The sequence below is a fragment of the Cataglyphis hispanica genome, chromosome 3, assembly GCF_021464435.1.
Source record: "Cataglyphis hispanica isolate Lineage 1 chromosome 3, ULB_Chis1_1.0, whole genome shotgun sequence".
NCBI lineage: Eukaryota > Metazoa > Arthropoda > Insecta > Hymenoptera > Formicidae > Cataglyphis > Cataglyphis hispanica.
Window position 1 is genome coordinate 1838996 of NC_065956.1, and position 19247 is coordinate 1858242.

The 19247-nt window shown below is 35.9% G+C and overlaps 2 protein-coding genes across 4 annotated transcripts; both read right to left on the reverse strand.

Moving 5' to 3' along the window:
- Nucleotides 1-95: 95 nt before the first annotated feature.
- Nucleotides 96-14976, reverse strand: LOC126859500 (dynein axonemal heavy chain 3). 2 transcript variants are annotated; one of them, XM_050610857.1, is made up of 13 exons: nucleotides 14221-14976; nucleotides 13878-14107; nucleotides 13421-13690; nucleotides 12927-13289; nucleotides 12617-12827; nucleotides 12307-12534; nucleotides 8220-12044; nucleotides 7568-7873; nucleotides 2303-7339; nucleotides 2062-2219; nucleotides 1522-1727; nucleotides 651-1213; nucleotides 96-505 (listed from the first exon to the last, which is right to left on the reverse strand). In XM_050610857.1, exons 1-13 carry the CDS (start codon nucleotides 14740-14742, stop codon nucleotides 209-211), a joined length of 12216 nt encoding a protein of 4071 aa, XP_050466814.1. In that variant the 5' UTR covers nucleotides 14743-14976; the 3' UTR covers nucleotides 96-208. The 2 variants fall into 2 exon arrangements, with proteins under 2 accessions (XP_050466814.1, XP_050466815.1); XM_050610858.1 differs by lacking the exons at nucleotides 13421-13690; nucleotides 13878-14107; nucleotides 14221-14976 and having other exon boundaries at nucleotides 12617-12810; nucleotides 12927-13115.
- A 125-nt stretch (nucleotides 14977-15101) lies between these two features.
- Nucleotides 15102-18851, reverse strand: LOC126859504 (transmembrane channel-like protein 1). Of its 2 annotated transcripts, XM_050610867.1 has the most exons (11): nucleotides 18729-18850; nucleotides 18395-18472; nucleotides 18195-18313; nucleotides 17792-18117; nucleotides 17561-17712; nucleotides 17306-17390; nucleotides 17088-17236; nucleotides 16608-16998; nucleotides 15818-16500; nucleotides 15605-15738; nucleotides 15102-15528 (listed from the first exon to the last, which is right to left on the reverse strand). In XM_050610867.1, the coding sequence occupies exons 3-11, from the start codon at nucleotides 18283-18285 to the stop codon at nucleotides 15401-15403; spliced, it is 2139 nt and encodes a 712-aa protein (XP_050466824.1). In that variant the 5' UTR covers nucleotides 18286-18313; nucleotides 18395-18472; nucleotides 18729-18850; the 3' UTR covers nucleotides 15102-15400. The 2 variants fall into 2 exon arrangements, with proteins under 2 accessions (XP_050466824.1, XP_050466823.1); XM_050610866.1 differs by having other exon boundaries at nucleotides 18395-18851.
- Nucleotides 18852-19247: the final 396 nt, after the last annotated feature.

Sequence of the window (19247 nt, forward strand, 5' to 3'; positions counted from 1 at the left end):
ATATTAAATATATTATATAATAGCTTTTTTAAAAAATAATGCATATGCCATTTAACGTATAAAATATTGCAAGATTGTCACGCATATACACAAACTTTGATTTCTAAAATATTTCTATATAATTCACTCTTCATTAATTCAATTCTACATTAATTGTTACATACATTGTCGTGTGAAATGTCATGTCAATAATTCATACCTATCATTTTTAATCATCGAGTTGACAAAGAGCAGCCACACCTCTGATAATCCAATGTGTTTCATCGATATCCGTTGGGATCAAGATATATAGTATAAAATTGGAGGAATGTCCAGTAGTAGCTAATACACCACGTCTAGCGCTCGTCTTGTATACTGGACAATGATAGACGTCTTTTATATCGAACTCACTTTTTATACCAGGTTTTAACCATATAATGGGTAACACATCGAACATTATTTTAGGCTTAGATTCATCCAATAATCTCGTCTCTCTATTCCATCGAGCTCCTTCCAGGAAAAGACCCTGAAGAAAAATCACACAGGTAAAAATTAATCGATAAGTAAAAAGTTTAATATAAACGAGGATGCGTCATTGCTGCAATATAATAATGTGAAAATTTCAATTTAAAATTCAAATTTAAGAATTATATTTGCGAAATTTTACGTACGATGATATAAACCCCGTAAGAGGGAGCAGTGTCCACACTTGATTCATACGGAGTGATCTCGAATTCGAAATCCAGCTGATCGATTGGTATCTTATGCTTGCGAGCGTAATTTTGTAACACTGCCGTAAGAAACGACTGCGTGAAAAAGAAACCGGATATCCAAAACACATTTGGTGCATCGTAGTCGATCCAATTTTGTAAAAATTGCAATCTCGCCAACAGATCGTTCACATAACTACCGAGCGGCTTCAAGCTAGGATATGACTTTCTATCCCAAGCAAGCGGCACTTTACCGATGCTCATGCTAACATAGACTTCCTCTAATTCCGGTGACATCAGTACCTGTCCTCTGATGGCTTTTTGCACATTGCTTAATGTTTCTTTGATGACATCGGTAAGCTCGTTGAATCTAATAAGTTCTTGACGCAATACCGTGTTCATACTGTTTATATAAAGTACTGGATATTTATTAGACACAAACTCAATATCGAATGGCGGTCGCATCTTTGATAGAATCTCTTCGGCTAGAGCGAAAACCACTTCATCCGTGTCTCTCTCGACACCTGATAAAAAACAATAAAAATTTTTATTGTAAAATATAATCATATATATATGTGAAAGTTATACTGTTTCAATTTTATATATAACACAGAAAGATTGCGCAATAATATTTGCTTTTTGTAATGAAATCTCTACAATGCTTCTATAGTACTTGCAGATAATGTTGCATAGAGCATAAAGTATATATTGAAAGCCATGTAAAAACTCTATGTAATAACTCATAAGCATGGCGCATAATTTGTAAAAAGCAGGGGACAAAATTTCAATAATTAAACTAAAATATCTACATCTATATATATCATTTACTCGCCTACTCCGCTAATTTGCGGCTGAGTCAAAAGCGCGCCGGCCAACAGTTGCTTTGCTTCTCGATCGTCCTTCGCTATGTCTGCATTCTCGTGCAAACCAAAGACTTCCGGCAATTGATTGATAGGTAAACTGCGAATATATTGTAGACATTCTTCGTAATCAGTATCGTCTGGCATATGATAAATTCCGCTCGAAGAAAAAGGGTATCTACATGAAAAACATGAATTATATAAAATATTGTGAAAAAAAACTTCAAAAAATTCATGGACATATTATTTGACAAAAATTTAGAATCAGTTTTCTCTTAATAAAAAATTAGCTTTCTTATAATATTGTTTTGTTATTTTCAAAAATACTTTGATTTTTTAAATTTTATTGAGAAAAAAAATCTCGAAATTAAATAAAGAAAAAAGTTTTCTCTCATCTATTTTTATTCAAACTTGCACTTTATTTTTGTGAAAAAAAAAAAAAATCGATTCCGAATTCAAAGAATACATTTTTTGATTTTTTAATTCTCTCTAATGTCAAAAACGAGCATTACCGTGGTTGTATAATAACATCGAAATTATAAAAATTCTTCAGCAACGAATTCAGCAAGCGTCTATCTTTATCATCGGTCACCCTTCCTCCATAGTTGCATTCTCCCGTCAGATAAATAAGTGCGTCGAATGGTACTTCATCGTAATCATTTAAAAATAGCTAGATCAATAAGATAATACATTATTTAATAATTGAATTTCATAATAATATTTATCAATTAATAAAAAAATGCTAGCACCTACTTGCAATTGTAGAATACTAATGCGTAAGTCAGACTCGTTGAATTCGTAAGGTATGTTCCAGCCAAGTGGACCAAAACTTCGTCTTTCCTGGACCACCGCGTGGAAGAAGCACAAAGAGAATAGCAATTTTCTCCATTCCACCACTTTCGTACACTGGCGAAAGAATTTAAGATCCGATATGGGATCGTTCAGATAACTTCGCAGCAGATTGTTCTTCAACCCTTTCGGTGGTTCGTTCGTCATCTTGACGCCGTTTTGTAATATGGATACCGGGAATCCTTTGGACGGATAACTAGTCAGCCATAGCCGAAAATCATGATGCGTGTTCTCGGGTACAATGATCTCGTCGCATATCCGATCAAGATCCTTCATCCATGAAATAGCGAGATGGCAGTTTTGCAGAATAACCCATTCTCCGCTTTTAATACCTCTCTCAATCATGCTAGTCGCGATGGGGCCTTGGCCTTGACCCAGCGATATTGTCATGAGATTCTTCTTTGAAATTCCACGATCCTCGGCGAACTTTATCAGACTAGCCATCGGATCCGCAGCGGGTGAGAGTACAAAGATGAGCGGCGTGACATTGCTCGAGTCGTCGTACGAGCTCTGGAGATCAAATGGCGGCGGTTCCATGAACGGCGTGCCCATATAATGAATGACGAATGCTTGAACAGCAGCGACCATTTTGTCCGGCCTCACGCATCTCAGAATCACGAGTTTCCTCAAACTCTCGGTCTCATGCTCGAAGGGAGGTGGAAATGAATGATCCTGCGGATTCAATAAATCATAATACGTTTTCCACTGTGATATGTTGGATTGGAAGGACGTTTTTAATTTTTCGAGACCCGGTAGGAGGCTAGCTCTCACGACTTCGGACCAGGATTTGTCGGATAACCATGAGGGGTCAGGATTGGGATAAGGATTGTCGAAAGCTATTCCGCCCGTTAATAAAAATACCCAGAGATCTTCCTCCAGTTTTTGAGCAGCACGTAGCAGACCGACGCAGAGGACCAAAGAAAATATCAACTTATCCTTTTCAAACAGAGATCGACATACATTTCTATAAATACTCGCAGTGAAGTATGAATTGAGATTTTTCATTCGTGCATCCAGATCATCCGATTGCTCACTGTGGACTATTGCCGTGACATATAGATGCAGAAACCATGGAAGCGAATATTGGTACATAGGATCGATATTGGCCAATTCGGAGATGCAGAAAAAGAGAACCGCTCCATGTTTTGAAACTGGTTGATAGCCATTACGAGCTTCATCTATCTCTTCTGAAGTTTTCACCGCAATCTCTTGTTTCGCCTGAATGTCTTCTGATAGCACCTTTGAAGTGGAGAGTATTTTAATAGCGGTCTCATCTTCAAGTATATTGCCTTCCGATGTTCTGAGAACTTCCAAGATCTTATCCTCGATTTCCTTCAAAATTTTCCTGTTATTCGCTGCTTCCACTATTAATTCATTTTTCTTTTCCTCTAAAGTCGGTAGCTCTTTAGCTACGACTATGCCTAACAATTGATCCTGCAGACCTTGAGGTGTAATCATAAAATTTAATAAAGTTACCTTCACTGCAATCTCGGGCAAGTAATGCGGATTTCGAAGACGTGTAGTGATGTAGAATCGAAAATTTGGATTGTAATCCAGTATGGACTCACCAAATTTTATATATAATACTCCACGCTGCTTATATACACTCTTTAACAATATAGGCTCTAAAATCGCATCTATCTCTTCTAGAATATTCTCCAACAGCACTGGAATTCCTAATTGAATAGAAACCTCCATCACTCTTACATAATTGGGATCCGTGAGTTTGATCACTGCCAGTTTGTTTGGTTTTTCCATGTTTTTTACCCATTTATTCGCCTGATTCTGTGGATCTATCATGAGTGGCCAGCGATCGGCATGCTTTACGATTATTCCATTTTCCACTGAGAAATTATCGGCCGGCAACCCCTGAATAGTCCAACTTCTAATTTCTATCGCTTCGCCCAATATATCGATTAGATTAAACTTGACACTACATGGTATAGCTGCTTTCACGCAAGAAGTGTGCCACTGGCTAATCAGTTTGTTTCTATATTCCACTGTGAATGCTCCTAGATAAGCTACCATCCCAGATGATAATAAAACGTCCCCGATTACGTTATATAGGCTGGCGCCCAGTTTATTAGCAGCCTCGCTCCATCTATTCTTCTCGCCACTCAAACCGCCCAGTAGCTTCTCCGCTCTGTCTAATTTCTGTGTGCAATAATCGATCTGATCTTCGAGCTTTTTCTTCTCGCGCATACATTCGGCAAACTCATCGTTTAGAGTCTGCAGCTTCTGCGATACCTCTTGCAGTAGAGCTCTCTTTTCGTTCAGCATTTCCATTTGCGCGGCTAGTGCGGCCTCGGCTTCTGCTAGCATCGCTTTCTTTGGTGCTACGACTTTAATTACGCGATCATATACTTCCATGGCACGTACCCACTTGCAGAGACCCTCGCAGGCAGTAGAAACCTTTTTAATCGCCTCCGGTTGGAAACTTCGATCATTTATGAACTTTTCGCGAATGCGCTTCATATATGCGGGCGGTATATTGTCCTTATCGAAATTTTTCAGGTTCTCCAAAAACTTCATGTCGCCCAATAACCTGATCGACGCGGGCCAGTAGTCATCTATCATTTGGCCAGTCGGATCCTGAACTCGGTCCGGCTTTATGCCTTTCAGCACACAAATTGCCTCCATCACCAATCTAACACCAGCTGGCGGAGCCTTCATTGCCTTCACGATCGAGATGTCTGCCGGCTTCAAGGTATCTAATGCCGCCAGAGCAGCTTCTAATGCTGGAGTAGCTTCCGCCAAGTCGCTCTCACAATCATCTTTGATGGCCTGTGCAGCTGCTGCTGCTTCGTTCGCTAAAGCCTCGTCGGCTGCTACGATTTCTTTCTTCGCTTCTACGTTGATGGTGTCCTGTTCAATTCGGATCATCAATTTGTCGCTCAGTTGTGACTGCGCCAATAACTTGGGCTGCAACTGTTGTAACTCGTCTTGCATGACCGCCACCTGGCTGGCGGCAAAATCCAGCTTTTCCAGACCGGCCTCGTATCGATTCTGTTGAATAGTGATCTGTTCAATCTTTTGTCCGTATAATCTATATAGGGATTTGATTAACTGCAAGAAACTCGTGGGTGTCACATAATATCGTCTGTTGTATGTCAAGTAATAATCCTCGCTTGTTATTGAGACACTTGTATGAAATTCTTTGCAAATTTGTACACATTTCTCTCGCAGATCTGAGCCAATGTCTAGATCTCTCAATGATATTCTGGCTACTCTCTCGAGAGCATCTTCCGGCCACAATGTATACCAATCTATGGTGCAGCAATTGATCAGCGACGGAAACATCCTGAGACGATTTCGAAATGCATCGCCTATTGGTGACATTGTTAAAATTATATGAAGATTTTTCTTGATCCTATCAATGAAGAGATTGTACAACGCCATCGGTGACGTTTCCGCCTTTTTACCGCTCACTTCTCGCGCCACAGTCATCATTTTCTCCAATATCTCCGCCTTCTCCTCTATCGCGTACAAATTGGGCAGGTCTGCAGTATTCAAAATCATGTTGATATCCTCGATAAAAGACTCGTCTTTGATTTGATGATCGCCGAAAATAAAAACGGTAGGTTTGCCATCACAACCAACGCGCAGTAATAAGTACTTCAAATCCTCTCGCCATTCAGGTACTTCATAAGTTCTCGTGATTTCAATTTGTTGTATCAGATATTCGCACATGTTAGTCGCTAGTTTAGCACAAGAGTTACGACCGGAACCACCCACTCCAACGAGCAGAAGATGACCATTATCCTGTAGTAGTACACGAGATATGCGAGAAATATGTTCGATGGCATATCGAAACAACACCAAATTCATTGGCGTTTGCGAAACCGCGTTATATTCAGCCAGATAGTAATCCATCTTCTCTTGAAGATCTTCCAGATCTATTACCTCATCGTAGATTTTTGGATCGGCATCGGGTTCAATATAATTGCCGAAGAAAAGATTGCGAATGTGAGAACTCGTAATTATCTTCTCATTCGGTTTCAGCAATCTGGCAAGCACCTTCTCTAACGGCTGGCGCAATTGATCGTAGCATGTGTATCGTACCATCTTAAATAATGTCTCACGATCAGTATCATCTATTAGTCTGTCATGAAAAACTCGATATACCTCATGAATCCACAGCCTGATGAGTTTGTCAGAATCTTTCAATCTAGCGGACGGCACGAGAAGTATACCGCCAATAACTCGACTAAAGTCACGCAAGTTGAATTTGTAATGACTTTTTGACGGTATCGGCAGAAAATTTTTAATGGCCGCAAGAAACACATCCATAGTAGCGTTCACTACCATTTTACTCAGCCGTGAAACCTCCATGACAAAGCCCTTTGCGAAGTGCCAATCGAGAATCGATGAAAAGATCTTGCTCATTGTGGCTTCTTCAAAGGAATCAATGCCGATCACGTGCATATGACGAATGAATCTCGGTGTTACGATATTCGAGCCACCTCCAGGTGGTAGCATAGCTGCGATCAGCAAGATATCCACCAGATATAGAATCGAAGTATCCTTCGGATCAAACCAGTAGCCATGATCTATCCATTGACGAAGCAATTCTATTGGCGGTTGAGCGCCATAGATTTCCACTATTGGCATGCTGAGATCATCTACAAACAATACGCACTTTTTTCCCATGGCGGGACCGTAGACCCCTTTTCTCCTTCTATCCAACTTCGACATGACTATCTCTTGTGTCAGTGGCGCGTTGGTACGAGCGCTAAAGTTTATAATATTCTCCAGAAATTTCTCCCGAGACAATGACATGAGATAATTCAGTACGATAACGGACTTGCCAGTACCCGTTGGACCCACAAACAAAATCGGAATTGCTCTGTGCAAAAATTGTTTCATGAAGAAATGCTGAATAGATGTCTCGGTTGTTTGGATAATCAGCTCGCTGGCCTTCGCTGTTGGTGATAAAGGTGCCTGAAAAGTACGAATATAATTTAAATATCAATTAGTTTCTTATTCTGTCTTATTTTTCTTTATAGATCTTAAAAATATTTCAGTTAAAAATGAATTTTTATTATTTCTCCTTTGATATTTAATGTATAAAAAAATGTAACAATGATTAAATATAGAAATTGTTAAAAACAATTATTTTTTCTTTTTAAATGTTTTTGTTCGTTTAATATATGTTCGCTTTTTTAATACCTGCTGTATAATATCCATCCAAGATATCCAGCAGCCATTGTTTCTTTTGTCGTAAATCCAATCATACACTGTACCTTTGTCGGGGAAGATTTGTTGCTTTGTCAGCTTGAATACCTTGGGCTTAGGATATTCGTCGATATTACCAAGTAACAGTTTTCGTAGATATACATCAAAAATTTTTCTACTGTCGCTAATTAATGTTGAGCACATGCCCCAAACCATGCTGAAGAGTAATACGCACTGAAGCCACACTGTGCTCACTTGTGTTTCCTCTGCTAACATCATACTGAATACTCTTGTAAAAGACTGTCACATAATAAAAATATATTAAAATGCAACGAAAATTTATATATATGAATGTTAGAATATTATAATATATAGAAATGTTTCTCATTTTTTTTTTCTACCAAATCCGACTTTAAGTAAAAAACAATTTTACCGAAAGAAAATTGATAAAACTTATTACTGAATAATAATTCTATTAATAAATAACAAATTAACATTTTTTTCTACAAATTAGTTTTTTCTCAACAAACTTTTTAGAAATTGTATAATTTTGTTTTTAATTGTATTTGACAAATTTTTTGCAGCTTTTAACGCTATAATAATGCGACCAATCAAATATAAATTTTTTAATTTTAATATTACTTACCAAAAACATATGCATCTCCGACATATCGATAAAAGTCTTACAATTATAATGAATAAAATGCAATATTGGCTTGGTCAACCATTCGATCAATTCGATAATAAGTTCATACTGTTCAAATAATAATTTTTCCTTGAGATACTTTTTGTAGGATTCAAAAAGAGATGGCCAACCCAATTGAGAAGGCTCCATATAAATCATGCCGCATCTACTAACAGTGGCTGGTGAGGCGTGCTCAAGATCGGCCGGCTCGAATAGCATGCTCATCTTGATGGACATCTGTATAATTTCGCCGGACATTAAACAGAGTTTTTTGTTGTCGTCCAATACGGTGTTCATGCTCTCTATCCAAATCGCATCCACCGGACCATCAAACACGATCCATTTGCGTTCCAACGAAACGGATTGTGCATATTCACGAAACGTATTAGCTAATACGCCATCAGTCCATTCGTACGACAACGGATCAAAACTACCGTACAATTGGCTCAGCGTGATAGCCTTAGGATTAATTACTCGATAAATCGTAGGATATTCTCGCATCGTAGCTTTTCGTATACCCGATAGATCCCTTAGAGCATCGGCCAATGTTTGATAAGACTGAGTCTTTCCGCCCAAAGCCTTGCCAACGATCATCAAGCCATGTCGTACGAGTATCATTTCGTAGATCTGTACGATCTTCTCCACGTACCAATCAGCAGCCTGTAGATTCCGTTTTTCCAGATTCACCTTAAGCATATCTATCAATTCGTCACGTTCCGGACGAGGCAGGTCCACGCCCGGGAAGAGATCTGTGTAAATGCCGTTAAAAAGAAAAACGTCCTGATGCAGAAATTTGGGCAGATTGACGTCCACAATGGCGCGAAGGACTAAAATAGACTCGTTGCGTGTCGGATATTTAAGTTTCAGATTACCAGCCGCTATCAGCACGGTTTTAACCGCTCGCATGCCATAATCGTAGTGATTTTGTGAACTCAATTGCTCGGAGCACAATTTGTAGGTATGAACTATTTTCTCCGCAAGATTTTTGGCGTCCGTGAAGCCGTATGAGTACAAAGTGATCTCACCAATCATGGCGTAGTCTGGCACCATCATCGCCACCGTTCGGAACAGGGCTTTTAGATTGTCCGGCAGTTCTTGCCGACCGGCATAGCCCGGATTCATCGTTATGATCACGTTGCAAGTAGGATTTAGTTTCAATTCGGTGCCTTCAAATATAAATTTATCCAATTTCATACTTATAGCCAATTGTATCGACAAAATCTGTTGCGCGATCACAGATAGCACTTCCAAGTCGATTCTGTTGAACTCGTCAAAACATGCCCAGGCTCCTGATTGAGCGATACCTTTAAAAAACTTGCCCATCGCTTTGAAATCTAATCCTTCGGAACAGTTGAACACGACACATTGCTTAGCCACGGCCTTAGCGAGATCCTTGGCTGTTTCTGTTTTGCCAGTACCTGCAGGTCCCTCTGGCGAGCCACCAAGATTCAGCTTCAATGCACCCATCAAAGTCCTATAGCATCGGTCCGTCAACGGCGTGATTACCAACCTAGACGTGTTGCCGAGATACTCGAAGGCATATATGACGTGAGTCGTAATCATAGAGACAGTGATACAGTCGTCCAGCCAATAATAGCGCAGCTGTGCTATCCAATTAAAGTCCAAAGGATTATCTACTTGCTTATCAACCAGCAACTTCACTACATCTCGAGCATGCACGTCTATTACTATTAAAGCATTTATTGTTATCCTGGCGCCAGGTTCCAATTTACCCTTTACAAGTTCTACGATATCTTCTATCTGATCGGTGCATTTGTGCAAGTAGCTCGCTGTAGCATTATCCTCGAAAGATTCGTACACCTCGCTGGTCCAATGTATCTGACTGCAGCAAATAACAATTTGACCGGGCCACGCAAGCACCCATTCTTCGCGCATAGTCTCAAAGTAAGACATTAAACTCTCTTCAGCTATGTCGCGCATTGAGATTACCATGAGTTCCTCTACTTGGCACAACCATCTTTCAACCATACCTTTTGCATCAGCAGGGTAAATTTTACCGCTCAAAGGCACGTATTCATCTTCAGCCGACAGCATGCCAATAATCTCCTCTTCTTTGGTAAAGCGGAGTTTACTGATACCCTCAAAACACTTTCGCAAATGAGGTTGAACTCGCTGCGGATCTTTCGTTTCGGATAATATTTCTAAAAGTTCGTCGTTCGACAAGAAGAAGAATCGTGAGAAGAACAGACGCTTCTTCTCTAAATAATCGCTCAGACCCTTCTGAATCTCCTCAAGCAATAAGTTGCAGAGCTTGAATTCTTGCAGCATGTTCGGCATTGCGGTAGCATCGATCACGCGTTTATTATCCAAGACATACAACATGATGTTGCGCCAGATTTTATCAATTTTACGGAAATTTCTCGCTTCGGTTGGCATCTGACGCATGATATCCTCACTGCTAAATATGGGCTCCAAGTACATCCATGTAGCCTGACAAAGCAGCCACTGATCAATGATGTCTTGCATCATTATCAGTTTCTCTTCCCACTGTTGCATTTCCTCTTCAAACGCCTTCGCGAAAGGCGAACTGCGTATGGTTTGTGCCTTTAATAGATGATCATCCAGTAACATCTGTATGTCATCCACGGCGGTTAATATGGCTACGCCGGTCTCGCGATAAAGAATTAATTCGAAATATATTTCTTCCCATTCTTTTTTCATCTTCTGCAAATTTCGTTGTAAAGTGTACTCCTTTGTAGCTATAGAAGCTATTTCTTCCAACTTAGCGATGTAAGCGAGTAAACCATATTCTATCATCTCCGATAGATTGCTAATGTCCGTTGGTATTATTGTAACGTCAACAATTTTGCTGATTGCTTCCCAATGTCGGGCTTGTAATCCCGGCGTACAGATAATTTGCAATACTGGGATAAATTGTCGGAACTTTTCCACTTTACCGCGCACTATTTCGGCAACACGCCTCGCACCAGGCACCTCTGTAAGCACGCGCGACAATTTGTACAGAATTCGCCATGTGTTTTCGGTTTCATCACGTATTTGATCGGCGTCTAAACCTATGAATGAACCGTAGAACCATTTATCATAATTTCGGTGGAAATCTAAAGCAGTGTGCCAAAGTTTGTCAAAGGTATCCACTGTACTAGACATGATCGGCAACTCTATGTATGGGCTCAGCTCTATATCAAGCAACCCTTCCTCTTCGTTGATCTCCTCGGCTTCTTTACGTATCTCTACCATGGTCGCGGAGATATGTTCGATCTCCTCCACGGCCTCTTCCATTTCTTCCATCGTAAGAACCGGCGGATCTTTCCGTTTAAACTTCTCGATTACTAGTTGCATCGTAATTATCTTTTTCTCGAAGGTGTCTCGTCTCGTGCGAAGCAGCGTTTCCAAGAAATCTTTTCTCATAATCAATCTGTTGCTTGCCAGTTCCATCACAATTTCCATTTCCTTCGGCCAAGTAATGGCACGCGAGTTTAAATGAATGTCCTCGTCTGAAAGTGGCTGGTGATCGAAGAGAAACAATGTTAGCTCGATTGAACGAGCTAACTGTCTTTTCAAATTGAACATCGTTGTATCACGACTTTCGCACAGATAATTGTACAGTTCAACCACTTGCTGCGTTGTTTCTGGCATCTTCGAGATATTCTCTGCTATCTCATCAAAGGTCGAGCATAATTCGCGATTGTTGATTCGTAGCTCTTCCGCAAAGAAATTGCATATTCTACTTCGAAGCGTATACAGAATTTCTCTCATTGTATCATTCACGATACTGCAATCGATTTCGATCATGTTCAGTGGAATCTATTGTAAAAAAAATTCAAATTACGTAAATTATTATTAATCTTTGAAAAACAATTACGAAAAAAAATCATATAACATTATAAATCTTTTTTTTTTCTTTTAGAAATTTATTTATTGATTTCACATACACACACACATACACACAAATGACATTAAAGTATTGTATTAAAGAATAAAATAATTTAAAAAAAAATTTTTTAAGTTTTTAATTATATTAAAAATTGTATCTTCACAAAAAATCTAAATTTAAATGTAAACTTACTTTACATCGAAACATAGAAATCTCTTTTCGCACAGCGTCATATGCTTTTATCTGGTGCTCAAACTCTCGCAACAATGGTACAGGTTCGATTTGAAAAAAATTATCCAATTTTTTTTCAGCTATTCCGCTCGTAATATACAGCAAGTTCTCGTAACATTTGAGATAATTATCGGGACCAAATAAATGCTTAGCGACTACGTCCAATACATCGCTGATAATACTCAATACCTGAAGTAATAAGAGGATGTGCGCAATTAACTCATCAATTGTTTCCATCAGACAGAATTTTGTATCATAATATGATAATTACCCTATCTTCAAAGCGCGAAATGGGGAATAGATAATTTGTCTGCTTTAATTCCGGAAATAAAAGAGTTTCAATCTTAGGTACTGTAGCGCCCACTTCAATGATCTTGTTCAAACATCGTGAAATCATAGTGTGCAATTCCAGGATGCTCGGGATACAGCGTAGATTCGTCGTAAAAAGTTGTGGTTCCACTTTCACTGTTATGAAAGGAGTTCTACAATGTAATTTATATCGTGTATATTTGAACTCATTAATAAGTTTTCAAAAGATATTTCATTTTTGTATATCAGGAACAAAAATTATCGATTCTTACTCAAGAAACATGAGGTCTTTGTAATCTCCTTCGAACGCATTGCCAGCTTTGTATCGCATGAAGAAGTCTCTGAAGTCTTCCAGCGTTTCCAATATTATAATTCGCAGTTGCTTTGATAATAAGGAATTGACGCTGCGAAAATATTTCTCGATCATTGCGGTAGAAGCATCTGGCCGCATCTCGAAGTATTGCGACCAAGCGTATTTCTTCTCGAGAAAGATTTCTGCCACGTCGGCCAACCATTCTTTAACGAAAACATCGGTGGCAGCGGAGCACAGGGCATTCAATTTCGGTTCAATTTCCGCAGCTGGAACGGGAAATGTGCCAAAATCTTGCGTGCGAATAATTCTTATTTGACGATACCTAAAATTCATTAGTTCAAAGATTCATTATTTTAACATGAAAAATAAAGATTTTATTTTCAATAAATTGTTTCTTTAGGACACAAAAAGATAGAAGTTATTATTTTTTTTTTATTCATCGCGTAATCTTACTTTGAAAACCATAAATCGCGGATGTCCCTCAATATCGTATTTCCGATAAAAAGACAGTGTCGCATTAAATGACCTGCTGTAACTTTGGATTGATGCCAAGGTACTGGTGAGCGTATGCACAAAACGGGAAATTCGATAGGCAGGATCTTGATAGATAAACGTTTCCGTTCATCGGAATCCATTAGAATATAATCCACTATCGCGGAACGAAGACTTTGTTTATAATCATTGATTATTTCCGGTTCCAAATTTTTCATTATCTTATCAAAACTAGAAATTATATATTTTTATTTAATAAAAACATTTTATGAACTTAGCAGTTGTAAAATGCGTAATATATTTTGCAGTTTGTAAAATGCATAATGTATTTCGAAAATAACTTAAATTATTTTAATTTTGCAAAACATTGATAGTTAAAAAAATTCTTCATCATTTAAATATAATGAGAAAAACATACTCTTCACGTTCTCGCAATTTACCAACGATATGTCTTTTTGCTGCATCAATATTAGCATAATCATATGGTTGTAAATGATGATCGCTTATGCAGTAATCTCTGAGATAAACTAATTTAGCAACATCCTCGGCTGTAACTATTTGTCTTTGTTCCTTATCAACTGTCGTTATTAATTCGGTCAATTGTTCTTCGATGGATTTCGGAATTTCTGCTTCGACATAAGGTATAATCTGCAATGTAATGCTATTTCTGCTATATATTTGTCAAATCAAAAAAAAAATTCATATATTTTTTCCAAAGTACTTGTTTGTGTGACATTTACAAAAAATATTTCTTATTATACCTCCCGATCCAATTTTCTTTTCATTATCCTCCCTTCATGTATTGACAACTCTTTCTTTTTTAAGGCTTTCCTCTTGCGACTCTTTTTTCGCAACCACGTGCCGTCTACTAAATCTCTCAAACTAACTATATTTTCAGGCAGAGAATCATGTTTCTTCTTTGTTGTAGCAACAATTTTTTGTTGAACTTCTTTGTGTCGTTCTATAAGAATAAGAGGTGGAGTCGCAAGCACTTTATCAGTATTGAGAGGATACCATTGTGCAGGTTTGACTTCGCGTTTCAAGATTCTGGGCCGATGGTATGCTTCAGGTGTAAAGATACTGCCTATACTATCAGTAGGTTTTACGTAACTGTGCCAGTGTTTGTATGGAACAGTTTTTGTCCATGAAGACTCTTGTATTAATTTTGGCTTCTTCTCGAATTGCGATGCTTTTGATGTTCCTGGCAATAAATAATCCACACGTTGTGCTATTGTTGCATTTATCTTTTCCAAGGTTTCACATGTTTTCTTTTCTTCAGCCATATCCTTGTCACTCAAACTAACATATTAAATGTAAAATTATGTATAAGAAATGACAAGCAGCTTCTCTGATCATTGATAACCATTAACAAGTATTCCAAATTATGTTTTGCATTTTTATCTCATATATGCCATTGTTTGATACTTCTACTCTTAAAAAATGTATAAAAATAAATTTTCGATAGAATTAAATATGTCTATATTTCTCAATATGCAACTAATAGATCTAAAATCTAAAAAAATTGTCATATAATAAATATATATGAAGTTAATGCCTTCTTAGCTCATACCTTATGTTACAGATATTTACATCACGTTACTATGACGACAACGCGGGAGTTATTAGAAAAGATATAAATTCGTAGATTTATGAATATTCTGTTTGTCATAATAAAATATAAAATATACATTGTTACAAAATAGTATGCGTATTTTTATATTATAAAAATTTCTTATATTAAAAATATATTCTTTTTCTTATATTCTTTTCTTATATTCTTTTATCACACAATCTTAAATGTTTAAATTTATAAAAGCAATAATATTTTTTAAATAATATCTCTATAAGCATAAATATAACTATAAGAAAATATTCTATTAATTTCTAATGTATGTTTTGGCAATTTGCTATCAAATTGTCAATTAGTATATATATTATTATCTATAATCTCTCTTCGAAACTGGTCGACGGTAAATTACGTCGGCGAGACAGTATAATTTCTTCATTTGCATGATTTTGCTCAGAGCTAGCACATTGGATAAGATTACTCTCGCTATGAACAGAAGCATCTAATAAAAATGAAGATACAAATAACTTGTTATCAATAATTATATAAATATAATCATAACTTATATAGTGACTTACGTTCGTTGGCAAATTTAGCGAAATTTTTCATGAGAAATTGCTTATCTTGAGACTGCAGAAGAAGCATGTTGGACAAAATTTGCAACATTTCCTTGCTCGCTTGTGTTTTTGCCCGCAAACAGTATACTGCAATACTTTAAGAAAAATAATGAATAAACATCCATATCTTAATTTATATCATAACAATATGAATGGTACTGGTGAGATATTTACCACATGCCGATCAATATTGCAGCGCCAGTTACCGGCCTCGCAAGTTCTGAAACAACACTCCAAAATGCGCTATCTCTTTTTAATGATAACATCCCATCGATGATAAAATCCCAAGTGTGAGAATAATTTCTGAATGGTCCACAGTCATCACTTTCCACGTTTGTAATGATATATCCTATTGTAAGCAATATGACGATCATACCAATAAACGCAAGAGCCAAGAACAGAGTTTGCGTTTGCGCTGCCCGCCAAGGCTGCGACGATTGTTGATAACATTTTTTCAACTCGTATTTCTTTATATAAAATGTAAATATCAGCTTTATTACAATTATAAGAGACATTAACGGACTAAAATAAAAACTCATCCAAAACAGTGTCTGATTGTATAAAAGATTCAATGTATTGCGAGCGATATCAAATTCCGATCTGCCAATTTTTGTCGACAACTTCTTGTACAGAATAGAACGTGTAAATTGCAAACATATCCCGAATATGGAAGCAATAAAATCCAGTACAATAAGTCGATAAATTCCTTTCCCTAACTCCGTTTGCCAACAATGTGATGTACTGTTGATTATCCAAAAGGCAAACAAAGTACCAATTATTGTTGCAGCAACCATGTGATTCCTAATAACTGTTATATAAAGTTCCATGCGTTTATTGTTATAGTGTTCTAGTGATGTCTAAAGAAAGAGATATTAATATTATAATTACTTATACTATGTAATTGCATATTTTATTATAATTTAATTAAGATAATTTTTATAATAGAGAAGATATAGATACTCACTAAATAGGAAATAATTGCTGGAAAGATATGAATCATAATAGTAATAATTATTGGTACAATCATCATTGAAATGTTTCTGGATGATCCTATCTCGTAGTGCCGTAATAGCAGCCAAATAAATGTACCAGTACCACAAATCATAAATATAATAATAGCTGTTACACTAAGTTGCATTGTAATTAACAAAAACTTGTCAAGCCAATGCAAGCGCGCATGCTGTCTCGTTTCTGCCATCAATTCCTCCAATTCTTTGTAAATAGATGCTGATTGTAAAGCAGCAGTTTTTGGTAAAGATATACTAAAGTCCCATCCACAAAATATTTTGTTACTATATAAATCGTGCACTTTTCCACGTGTTTCAACGTAAGATTTCCTATACAAAGATATAACTCTGAAAAAGAATGTATTATTATTATCACAAATTATAAAGGAATATTCAAAACTGAATATTTTAGTGTTTAAAATAATTAAATTACGTACTTAACAGAAAGTATAATAAAAATAACTGTGTAACAAAAAAGCAGCGTTAGGAAATAAGCAAATGGAATGCTATATTTGGTTCCAAATAATGTGTTTACTGTGCCATTGGAATAAAACCCATAATACATTATTGTGTGAGAGAAAAAGCCCTGCAAACCAAGATGTGATATGTGCATCATATTAAGAAAAAAAATTACTTATAATATAATTGCACTTACACTGCCTGTTAAGAAGTCTAATATTTTAACATTGTTTGGTATATGTGTTTCATTCAATGATTGTGGTAGTACAATAAAAAATATGCTGTAAACATAAAATATTCATTAAAAATTTTTTTTCATTTGATATAAGAGAAACACGTATATATAAACAATACTCAAAATATAAATTATTTTCTCAAAAATCCTAAAATAGTTTAAACTTATTATTAATATACTTTTATTACAATCTTAAAATAAAAAAAGCATATATACCTTAAAATGCAGGAAATTATGTTAAGAAAAAGCAACCATCTCAAGAATTTAAAGTATGTTGCTACACCACTTCCATTGTGACTCTCAATGGTTTTTATTGTTTGATGCCACAATTTCATTGTCAACAAATTGTTCTGCATTGTCACCCAAATCTGTGCTCAAACAATTTAACTCTATTTGGTTCATTAATTTTATTACAAAAATAATGACTTCAAAAATAAGCATTATTACCTTTGTAAATTTTAAACTAATGTTATATTTGAGCCATTTCCAATAACTAATCGATTTTTTCTTTGTGTTTCGATTAACAGTCGCCAATAGCTGTAACTTAACAGATCTCTTTACAGTGAGGCATTGTGGCATTGCTTTCAATGTTTCCATCCTGAATCGTTCTGATGTAGGATCATTTTGCATAAATTTATTACTTAATTGCAGATGATTAGCAATTGCATTAGCACACTCTTCATTAGATAATTGATTAACACTGTGCATTCTTAAAGTAGCATACGGAATGATGGCATTCAGAGCATTTGGTATTCTATATATTTCATTCTGTCCTGGAAGATATAAAATTCCATTTTATATTTATTTGCACCAACAATTCTGAAAATCAACACTTATAAGCTATACTTACCTGCAAATTTAATTGGCAATAATTGTTGCATTTGGATATATTGATCAGATGTAGAAAGTTTTACTTTTTGAGTTACTGGAGACATTTCCATATAATTATATATTTCTTTCAATTGCGTTCTAGAATAAAAAAAAAAATATTTTATAGAAATGCATTAAAAAATATATAAAAATCACTTGTATGTTGTAAAATATACTCACTTTTTGTCAAAATATGTATATTATTCTTGAAAAAAACAGCAGCATTGTTCAATGATCATTCTCCATAATAGCTATATTCTCCATATTAATAATGAAAAGAAATATTAAATACAGATTTTTTTTACACTATAATTTCTAGAAATTATTCGATGCAGATATGCAACTGAATAAAACACATCGATAAGATAAAAAACTTATATAGTAATGGATAATATTGATGGATAATGACTATATGGATATGGTTATAATTTTCTTCCAAAATATCCACTCTACAAAATTTAATTTTGGAGATACTAATATGTATGCATATAAAATCAGATATCCAATTACATACTCTTGTTCCATATATTCTATCATATTCAGTGAATTCTATAGTATAATATAAAGTCTACTGATTATATTTCATATGTTATGTTTCGATATCATTCGACATCTTTTTATCCAATGACACATCAATAAGATTTCATGAGAATCTCTCTCTCTCTCTCACACTTTTTAAAATTTATAATCATAATCTTTTATTTTTTGAATAAATAATAGATTTTTTTTATTAAACACGATTTATAATAATGCGTGTTAAAAAAAATTATAATCACTGCTAATATTTATGTATTATAATTTAATCGTTTTTCTAACCTAATTCTAGCTAATTTTTCTTCACACACGAATCTTTATAAATCTCAAAAAATATAATTTTTATGTTAAAAATATATCTTAAAAAAAGAATCGAACATGCTAAACAGTTAAATGGATTTCTCTATGATTATATTTCTGATCTTTGGTTTTAAGGAGATTTAAAGTAATTTATTTAATTCATCATTTGCATAGGGATTTGGATATAAATTTGAATCTC

Bases quoted from the DNA above. Each gene is read 5' to 3' on its own strand.
- LOC126859500 (XM_050610857.1), bottom strand. From the start codon at position 14,742: ATGGCTGAAGAAAAGAAAACATGTGAAACCTTGGAAAAGATAAATGCA. The intron at 14,108-14,220 runs GTATAATAAGAA...ATTACATTGCAG, and splicing joins AAAGAAAATTGGATCGGGAG to ATTATACCTTATGTCGAAGC. The intron at 13,691-13,877 runs GTATGTTTTTCT...TATAATTTCTAG, and splicing joins AAATTGCGAGAACGTGAAGA to TTTTGATAAGATAATGAAAA.
- LOC126859504 (XM_050610866.1), bottom strand. From the start codon at position 18,285: ATGGAAATGTCTCCAGTAACTCAAAAAGTAAAACTTTCTACATCTGAT. The intron at 18,118-18,194 runs GTAAGTATAGCT...TATATCTTCCAG, and splicing joins ATTGCCAATTAAATTTGCAG to GACAGAATGAAATATATAGA. The intron at 17,391-17,560 runs GTATATATGCTT...TTATGTTTACAG, and splicing joins ATAATTTCCTGCATTTTAAG to CATATTTTTTATTGTACTAC.